Source organism: Oncorhynchus mykiss, chromosome 17 (assembly GCF_057628025.1).
Source record: "Oncorhynchus mykiss isolate SJ-2025 chromosome 17, ASM5762802v1, whole genome shotgun sequence".
NCBI classification, from domain to species: Eukaryota; Metazoa; Chordata; class Actinopteri; order Salmoniformes; family Salmonidae; genus Oncorhynchus; species Oncorhynchus mykiss.
This window is the reverse complement of record NC_143038.1, coordinates 2,503,341-2,513,909: the sequence shown is the minus strand read 5'-3', so window position 1 is coordinate 2,513,909 and position 10,569 is coordinate 2,503,341. Positions and strand designations below refer to the sequence as shown.

Genomic DNA, 10,569 nt, shown 5'->3' with positions numbered 1-10,569 from the left:
GGTGTGACATGAGGCTGTAGAGAGTCTACTACTGGAACAATAAGGACTGGTGTGGCATGAGGCTGTAGAGAGTCTACTACTGGAACAATAAGGACTGGTGTGGCATGAGGCATGTGCTCTGACAAATACACTGTAGAGAGTCTACTACTGGAACAATAAGGACTGGTGTGGCATGAGGCATGTGCTCTGACAAATACACTGTAGAGAGTCTACTACTTGAACGAGAAGGACTGGTGTAGCATGAGGCATGTGCTCTGACAAATACACTGTAGAGAGTCTACTACTGGACAAATACACTATAGAGAGTCTACTACTTGAACGAGAAGGACTGGTGTAGCATGAGGCATGTGCTCTGACAAATACACTGTAGAGAGTCTACTACTGGACAAATACACTATAGAGAGTCTACTACTGGAACGATAAAGACTGGTGTGGAAACGGATATTTCTGCTGTGGGTGAAGTGTTCAGCTACAGAGAGTGCCGGATGCCACCTAGTGTTGGGTTTTGATCATTGAAGAACAACAGCTTCCAAACCTGTTCTGTATGTATCTCTGAATATCACCGAGCCAGTAGTGAACAGTTAGCATCTCTTACTCTATACGAAGTAGTCTTCTACACTATCATCATATCTCCTGTATTAGCGTCTCTCCCCCTCCCTCCTTTGACTTCCCTTTTTCTATCTACTCTTCTTCTCTCTATACCCCTCCTTTTCTCTCCTTTTTTCTTCTCTAAGTCTTTCTTTCTCTCCGTTTTCTTTCTCTCCATTCATATTCAGGTCCAGAAGTGCTTCCTGACATGGGCCAATCAATATCCTGTCCTCTCCTTGAAGCTTAAAATAGCTTCTCCTCCTGCTGCTGCTGACGTTGTCTCTCTCTCTGTGTGTGTGTGTGTGTGTGTGTGTGTGTGTGTGTGTGTGTGTGTGTGTGTGTGTGTGTGTGTGTGTGTGTGTGTGTGTGTGTGTGTGTGTGTGTGTGTGTGTGTGTGTGTGTGTGTGTGGCTACTGCTGACGTGGTACATATGAGTCACTCAGAGACCCACTCTCTCCCCCATCCCATCCCCATCACTGAACAGAGAGGGAGGCCTAGATTATGCCCCAATCTCCATTTTTATCCATTTTATTGTAACACATTTGCACTGCCCGTACTTTACCTTCATGTACATATTGTAGAGATGCATTGTATCTACAGAACCCCTCCTTTTCCCCCTTTAACGCCTTGCTCTGTTCAGCTGTGTGCACTGCCGTGTCGTGCTAGTGACCCTTAGAGAAAGATATCACCCGTTCATCGTTGGTGAGAGAGAGAGAGAGAGAGAGAGAGAGAGAGAGAGAGAGAGAGAGAGAGAGAGAGAGAGAGAGAGAGAGAGTTAGATAGATAGATAGATAGATCGATAGATCGAGAGAGAGAGAGTTATATATATATAGATAGATAGATAGATAGATAGATAGATAGATAGATCGATAGATAGATAGATAGATAGATAGAGAGATGCAAGGCCTCTGTAGACCACTGTCCCCATCTCCCCCCCTCTCTCTTCTTACTTACTCTCTCACTACCTCTCCCTGCCTGTCTCATTAGGTTCAAGCACGCAAACAGTAGTGTATACATAGAGGGTTGGAAAAGAGCACCATTAAAGTATATCACTGATGCAGAAAACACGAGCTGGGTGGGTAGACTACTACATATATTTATAGTGGATGAGGATATTTCCCTCCATTACAATGTAAAGCACTTGGTGGTCTGTGTAAACTGTGAATCCATTTAGACCAGCTGTTTAGTGATGTATTCTGTGTTGGTGGACCTTTATAATTCATGCTTTTAGCACAGTAGAAACACAGCGGTTTGTTCGGGAATACAGCCTGTTTTCTTTTTTACTCTCTACCTCGATCCCTCATATGACTCACTGGAGATGACTCGTCATGTGCTGCGAGAACACTTCCTAGGAGTGTGTGGGGTCGTAACCACGTGTACGAGGCTACTAGTAACTTCAGACTCGCTGCATTAATAAGAGAATGGTGGGTGTGAGACTACCGGTGTAAGACACACGCAATAAAGTATCATAAATGTGTATTAGTCACGTAATAAAGTATCATAAATGTGTATTAGTCACGTAATAAAGTATCATAAATGTGTATTAGTCACGTAATAAAGTATCATAAATGTGTATTAGTCACGTAATAAAGTATCATAAATGTGTATTAGTCACGTAATAAAGTATCATAAATGTGTATTAGTCACGTAATAGAAACTCATAGACACAAAACACTGATTAGGAAAAACGGTTTATTTATTGACGTACATGTACAGCATATCGCATTACTTACAGTTGAAATGAAAAAATATGCACATATAATCTGTTATTATGATATTTTATTAGCCAAACCGTTTAAGACAAACTGTGTAGAAACAAACAGAGGTGAGGGATCCCATGTCCTACAGCAGCAGGGTAATCGGACATGTAACGCAATAATACAAACGGAATGAGTTCACAAAGGATCCATCTCTGACCTCAGTGTGTGTACCGCTGCATGTACTCAGGTTTACCAGTGTGATCCAGTGTGTTAACACCTGTTCAATTAAAGTCTCTAAAGAAAGAATGTGAAACTTCATCAAAGACACAGGCCAGATCAGTGTACAAAAAAAATAACTGTATTTCAGATATCATATGAACAAGTATGAAAATGTATGCACTCGCATACTGTAAGTCGCCCTGGATAAGAGTGTCTGCTAAATTACTGAAAATATAAATACAAAAAATGTGCATCATATAAGTTACCCATAAATGCTGTTTTATAGTACTGTGAATCAAACAGAGTATCCTGAAGTATTGCTTTTGACTGCTGATTGCTATTGTAACTGGTATTTTCTGTGCTGGTGTGCTTTTATAGTGGTGAAGGCCACTGTATCGTCGTATCTGGAGAATGTGTTATTGAAGTAGTTTTCAGGTTGTCATATGGTTCGCTCGGCTTCTTCACACTTGATGTAGCTGTTTGCTTGAGATCAATGGAGCGGCAGGTAGCTTAGTGGTTAGAGCGTTGGGCCAGTCACCGAAAGGTTGCTAGATCGAATCCCCGAGCTGACAAGGTAAAAAAAATAAAAAAAATGTTCTGCCCCTGAACAAGGCAGTTAACCCACCGTTCCTAGGCCGTCATTGTAAATACGAATGAGTTTTTAACTGACTTGCCTAGTTCAAATAAAAATTGGCAGTGCTGTGCCCTGTGAGTCAAGTTCAGCTGAGACACTGTGAAAGTCAATGTTCTGGTTTAAGTGAATTAAACTTTCTTTGAGTCTATACCCCTTTATCTCTCTGTTGCTCTTCTCTGTATGTAAATGTAAAAATGTGTATAAGGTGAGGTTGTGAGTGTGTTCAACCTGACCTCAGACCAGTTTGGAGAGCAGCTGCTGAGAGAACAGCTTCTTGAGCTGGGCCACCTCCTGCGATAGAGAGCTGAGCTGGGATTTGAGGGTGCCATTCTCCGCCACATACTGGGAGTCTGTGGTAGTGGTGGGGCTGTGTGCAGACCCTCCAGAGGGGGAGTAGTGGTGCTGCTGATCATGCCCAGCACGGGCCTCCTCACTGGGCCACGCAGCCTGGCCCTCTCCCCTATGACTGTACCATCCAGCCTGGCTCCTCTGGATGTTTGGTCCGACTGTAGCTACGGGGAAAGGGCGTTTACTATTAGGGGACCTTGCTGGTATCTCCCCACCTTCGCTACCTCCACCGGGGGTTTTGAAGCGGAGTTTGTGTGGTAGGCTAGAGTCCTGCCTGCCGTGGTACTGTCCTTCTGCCTCCAGGGAGGCGCGAGGCTCATAACGCCCCTGTTCCTCTACCGTTCTGGGGGATGTTCGGCTGTGGTCCCCTAGTCCATCGTCAAAGAACACAGGGCTGCCGACGTTGGAGCTTCCAGGGGAGAAACCAGAGTCCTCGGATATACTACTGCCCACGTCACGCCCTGCTGGCCGCCCAGTTCCCCTCACCTCGTATGAGGATGAGTGGTGGGGATGGTGGTGGGAGGTGGTGGCGGGGGTGTTATGGGGGTAGGAACCATCATCGTGGGGTAAGTAGTACCTCGGTTCAAGATGTTTGGGTGGAGGCACGGACAGCGGCATTATGGCTATGTCGGAGGTGTCCTTGACTAGGCCAAAGCGGAACTTGAAGGCCAGGAGTTCGGCCCTTAGTCGGGCGTTCTCCTCCAACAACCCCAGAACCCTCGTCTCCAGGACCATGTCATTGGCACGTCGTTTCTCACGCGACCGTTTCGCCGCCTCGTTGTTCTTCTTCCTCTTATCCCAGTAGCCGTCGTCCTTCTTCTCGTCGGGAGTGAACTCGCGTTTGCGGCGCAGAGCACTGTTGCTATCGTCAAAGTCATCCTCACCGTCATTGTTAGAGATAGCATTAGCGTTAGTATGGTTAGCGGTGGCGGCTAGGCTTTCTTTCCGCTTCAGGGCAGAGGTGCAGCCCAGTAGGGAACGGGCTAGCTGGCTGCTGGAAGTCAGGATGGAGACCGCCTCGTCAGTGAAGGACATTGCCTCGCTCAGAGGCCTCGGGTCCAGGCCTTCCAGTCCCAACAGATGGGAGGGACCACCAGACAAATCCTGGAGGACGCTACTGGTGGGTCTAGTATGGTATTTCATGCTTGGATAGCCCTGGTGTGATCGAGTAATTGCCAAACTCATAGATTGTGTGCTTGAGTTTCGTTTAATAGCTCACTGAAGAAATACACTCTCTGGTTGTTTTGAAAATGACGCTGGCTCCGAGTGGCTGTGATTCACGTTGCAATGCCACCATCTAGTGGACAGAGAGAGAAAAGGCAACGAGGAGGTTAGTGAGGTTTGAGTAAACCTTATGTAAGTTCAACACAATGTTATATCATTCTGTCACAGCTCCAAACATTCCTGTAGTGTACAGTGTACTGAACAGATGCACATAGATGGTTAACACGCACATATTTCTCATTATGAAAAACATCCCTAGGACAATTCCATTTTGCGACATGGTAGAAGGATATCAGCAAGTTGAGGATGAAAGTAAGTTGCTCATTTGTGCAGAATATTCTATCCTATACTAGTCTATTATTTCTATGTTGACTATACAGTTATATGCAATACATTCCTGAATGTTTTATTGGGATGAGAGAATTTTCAAATTTTCACTCGCCTATAATTAAAGCCTATAATAAAGCTTCTATAGGCTATAACATAGGTTGTGTAAAGGAATCCAGTGAACTTTCTGTCAATTCAACAGTACGCTGAATACTGTAGTTTTCACAGCAACAGTCGTTTAACAACTATTTGCTCCCACACACAGTCTGAACATGTTGAATTTAGTGCACCCACTGAGGAGGCAGCCCCAAGGCGTGTCATCATTTCCTCGCGTTACGCAACGTTACAGAGAGGAACATTACAGTACATGCACTTATTTATGCATGATTTTACCCGATGTCCCCGAAAAACAGCACTGGCGGATGAGAACCGCGGTAGCATGCGCAGGATAACTGAGAATCGAACAAGGGAGTCGGTAAACTTTATCTGGTTTTGATATGCTGCATAGTGCCTACTCCTAACTTTAGACTACACTTCTTTATCAACCACTTTGTATATTTCCGTATCCATCTTAAATAACTAGTTCAGCACCACACACAATACAATGTTCTTAAAAAACACATTTTAGTCACATTTCTATATAACATAATAAATCAACATTTTATTTTCCATTTGAGATGAGGTTACCTGTTAGTGAAATAGCCCGATGAAGTTCATCTTCTTCATGTGAATCTCCTCCAAAGTGTTATTAGAAAGACTGTATTTGCTCAATAGATTGGATGATAGGGCGCGTCTCTCCCAGGTCGCTTCGCGCTTGTTTCTGCTCAGCGAACACTGACGCTACTCATATTTGTTTCTTCACCCAGTATAGGTTCAACTTGGTTTGTCTCCTCACCTCGCCTGAACCCGCGTCCTCAGCCTATAGAGTAGAACCACCACCAATGGAACGCAAAGCCGCCTCCCCTTCGGCCTCGAGCCAATGCCTCATTTAGTCACAGCAGGGCGAGCCTATCCGCTTTCAGCTGCTACGCGTCACATACTATTTTTCTCACCCCAATCCACCTCTCTCTCTCTCTCTCTCTCTCTCTCTCTCTCTCTCTCTCTCTCGCTCTCTCTCTCTCTATCTGATTTTCAACCATGTTTTCAACATCTTTGATCAAATTACTGTATGTTAATGTCTCCAAATAAGTTGCAAATCCAGTCCACCATCTCTCCAAATATCCATTTGCAAGACATTGACTGACAATATGCCTATTTTGAAATAAATAATTTGTTTAAATACCTTCATGTATGACAGAATGGGTTGGGTTCTGGTTTTACAGATACATATGTCTCATGCTGTCTGTTCATACACCTCCAATCCCTCATGTTGATTGACCTGAGAGCTCTCTCCTGAACTGGGATGCCCACTGACTCAGTGCTCAACTGAACTTTACATTTATCCATCCATCCATGGAATTCCCCTCCACGTGTAATACACGGAGCATATCTTATTAGCACTGATTTGAATGATATCTGCTTTATTGAGGAAAGTTTTCTTGCAATGACTGTAAATGTGATTGTCTTGGCTACCTTAGTTGAATGCACTGACTGTGAATGTAGTTGTCTTGGCTACCTTAGTTGAATTCACTGACTGTGGATGTAGTTGTCTTGGCTACCTTAGTTGAATGCACTGACTGTGAATGTAGTTGTGTTGGCTACCTTAGTTGAATTCACTGACTGTGAATGTAGTTGTCTTGGCTACTTTAGTTGAATGCACTGACTGTGAATGTAGTTGTGTTGGCTACCTTAGTTGAATGCACTGACTGTGAATGTAGTTGTCTTGTCTACCTTAGTTGAATTCACTGACTGTGAATGTAGTTGTCTTGGCTACCTTAGTTGAATGCACTGACTGTGAATGTAGTTGTGTTGGCTACCTTAGTTGAATTCACTGACTGTGAATGTAGTTGTCTTGGCTACTTTAGTTGAATTCACTGACTGTGAATGTAGTTGTCTTGGCTACCTTAGTTGAATTCACTGACTGTGAATGTAGTTGTCTTGTCTACCTTAGTTGAATTCACTGACTGTGAATGTAGTTGTCTTGTCTACTTTAGTTGAATGCACTGACTGTGAATGTAGTTGTCTTGGCTACCTTAGTTGAATTCACTGACTGTGAATGTAGTTGTCTTGGCTACCTTAGTTGAATTCACTGACTGTGAATGTAGTTGTCTTGGCTACCTTAGTTGAATTCACTGACTGTGAATGTAGTTGTCTTGGCTACCTTACTTGAATGCACTGACTGTGAATGTAGTTGTCTTGGCTACCTTAGTTGAATTTGCTGACTGTGAATGTAGTTGTCTTGGCTACCTTAGTTGAATGCACTGACTGTGAATGTAGTTGTGTTGGCTACCTTAGTTGAATGCACTGACTGTGAATGTAGTTGTCTTGGCAACCTTAGTTGAAATTAACTGACTGTGAATGTAGTTGTCTTGGCTACTTTAGTTGAATTCACTGACTGTGAATGTAGTTGTCTTGGCTACCTTAGTTGAATGCACTGACTGTGAATGTAGTTGTCTTGGCTACCTTAGTTGAATTCACTGACTGTGAATGTAGTTGTCTTGGCTACTTTAGTTGAATTCCCTGACTGTGAATGTAGTTGTCTTGGCTACCTTAGTTGAATTCACTGACTGTGAATGTAGTTGTCTTGGCTACTTTAGTTGAATTCCCTGACTGTGAATGTAGTTGTCTTACCTACCTTAGTTAATGCACTGACTGTGAATGTAGTTGTCTTACCTACCTTAGTTGAATGCACTGACTGTGAATGTAGTTGTCTTACCTACCTTAGTTAATGCACTGACTGTGAATGTAGTTGTCTCGCCTACCTTAGTTAATGCACTGACTGTGAATGTAGTTGTCTTGGCTACCTTAGTTAATGCACTGACTGTGAATGTAGTTGTCTTGCCTACCTTAGTTAATGCACTGACTGTGAATGTAGTTGTCTTACCTACCTTAGTTAATGCACTGACTGTGAATGTAGTTGTCTTACCTACCTTAGTTAATGCACTGACTGTGAATGTAGTTGTCTTACCTACCTTAGTTAATGCACTGACTGTGAATGTAGTTGTCTTGCCTACCTTAGTTAATGCACTGACTGTGAATGTAGTTGTCTCGCCTACCTTAGTTAATGCACTGACTGTGAATGTAGTTGTCTTACCTACCTTAGTTAATGCACTGACTGTGAATGTAGTTGTCTTACCTACCTTAGTTAATGCACTGACTGTGAATGTAGTTGTCTTACCTACCTTAGTTAATGCACTGACTGTGAATGTAGTTGTCTTGGCTACCTTAGTTAATGCACATGACTGTGAGTCTATCTGGATAAATGACCAAAATATACAAAATATGTACAGATATGTTTAAAGCAAAAGTTCAATGACTATTTGTTATTTATTTGTACAGTTTATATTATGAATGGAGTTTACTTTTACACATACCAGGAATTTGACCGGTTGCCAGAATTTAAGTCAAGTCAAATCAAATGTTATTGGTCACATACACATATTTAGCAGATGTTATTGGTCACATACACATATTTAGCAGATGTTATTGGTCACATACACCTATTTAGCAGATGTTATTGGTCACATACACATATTTAGCAGATGTTATTGGTCACATACACATATTTAGCAGATGTTATTGGTCACATACACATATTTAGCAGATGTTATTGGTCACATACACATATTTAGCAGATGTTATTGGTCACATACACATATTTAGCAGATGTTATTGCGGGTGTAGCGAAATGTTTGTGTTCCTAGTTCCAACAGTGCAGTAATATATAACAATTCACAACCATACGCACAAATCTAAAAGTAAAGGAATGCAATTTATACATATTAGGACAGGCATTTAAATATTAGGCAGAGCAAATATACAGACAGAATATACAGACAGAATGTAGACAGGAATATACATATAGTCTATATACAGTACACACACAATACAGATACAGTAAACAGTAAACACCGAACAACACATAATATTAATAATAATAATAATAACAGAGTGTGTAAAATGGGTTCAATTTGGGTTATAACAGATTTCCAATGCTGTCTTTAATCTTCATGTCTTGGGATCACCAATCCCATTAGGCTGGCTAGTCTGAAAGGTGATTATTGAATTGGACCAAAGGCAACATAGGCCCCTTTTTCTACATTTTCGCCTAAAATGACATACCCAAATCTAACTGCCTGTAGCTCAGGCCCTGAAGCAAGGACATGCATATTCTAGGTACCATTTGAAAGGGAACACTTTGAATTTTGTGGAAATGTGAAAGGAATGTAGGAGAATATAACACAATAGATCTGGTAAAAGATAATACAAAGAAAAAAGACAACCGTTTAGTATTTTTTGTACCATCATTTTTGAAATGCAAGAGAAAAAAAATTGCAATTTAGATTTTGGCCACTAGATGGCAGCAGTGCATGGGCAAAGTTTTAGACTGATCCAATGAACCATTGCATTTCGGTTCAGAATTTTGTATCAAGACTGCCCAAATGTGCCTAATTTGTTTATTAATAACTTTTCATGTTCAAAATTGTGCACTCTCCTCAAACACGGTATTCTTTCACTGTAATAGCTACTGTTCAGTGCAGTTATATTAACAAGAACTTTCTGCCAATATGAGATATGTCTATGTCCTGGGAAATGTTCTTGTTACTTACAACCTCATGCTAATCGCATTAGCCTACATTAGCTCAACCGTCCCGTGGAAAGGAACACCGATCCAGAAGAAGCAAGCCTACCTACTTAGGAAGCCAACTGACATAGGCAGCCATACCAAACACAACATATCATACTAATTACGTCTATTCTGAGAGGTCAGGCTAACATGTATAGTACATAAGCATTTAGTACATAGTACCGATATTATCATTTTTTGCCCATCATGTTCAAATCATCTATAAGTGACTTTGAAATACATTCAGATGATTTAGACATGATGCACAAAAAATCATATTGGTACCATGACATGAATGGAATTTGTGCCACTAATGCTAAAACATTAGCATTTGGAAAATTGTGGCAGGGAAATAAAACCAAAGCATGGATTTCTGTCATTCCCTGTCTAGACTCCTTACAGGATAAGGAAACCAACATGTCATTTTGTAATTTGGGTAAACTATCCCTTTAAGTAACCATGCCCAACATAACATATCATACTAATTGGAAGGGAACAAATTGTCAAGAATCCTCCCGGTACTGCTGCTCAGTCTGTTCACCAGTTACAGAGGTTGACGCCACCGGCCTTCTAGGCTGCACAGAACTGTGTCCTTACGCACACCTGGTTCCAATTCCTCACTGATTGTGTTTGCATAAATGTGCCCTTTGTTTCCCCATTGGTCTGTCGATTATTGTACCCATGTCCGTTGGTCGTGTGAGTACCTATGCATTGTCTCAGCCTGTGCTGCGTGTTTTGTGCGTTGTGAATTATGGGTCTCGTCTCGTGTTGTTCTTAAAGGTTGACCCTTGCTCTTTTGTTTG

The 10,569-nt window shown here is 42.0% G+C and overlaps 1 protein-coding gene across 1 annotated transcript; it reads right to left on the bottom strand.

The window, feature by feature from the left end:
* Positions 1–2,266: 2,266 nt before the first annotated feature.
* LOC110485674 (uncharacterized) lies at positions 2,267–6,080 on the bottom strand. The gene is made up of 2 exons (XM_090204472.1): positions 5,728–6,080; positions 2,267–4,786 (listed from the first exon to the last, which is right to left on the bottom strand). Exon 2 carries the CDS (start codon positions 4,672–4,674, stop codon positions 3,376–3,378), a length of 1,299 nt encoding a protein of 432 aa, XP_090060598.1. The 5' UTR covers positions 4,675–4,786; positions 5,728–6,080; the 3' UTR covers positions 2,267–3,375.
* Between the last annotated feature and the right edge of the window lie 4,489 nt (positions 6,081–10,569).

Coding starts and splice junctions, on each gene's coding strand:
- LOC110485674 (XM_090204472.1), bottom strand. CDS start 4,674: ATGAGTTTGGCAATTACTCGATCACACCAGGGCTATCCAAGCATGAAA.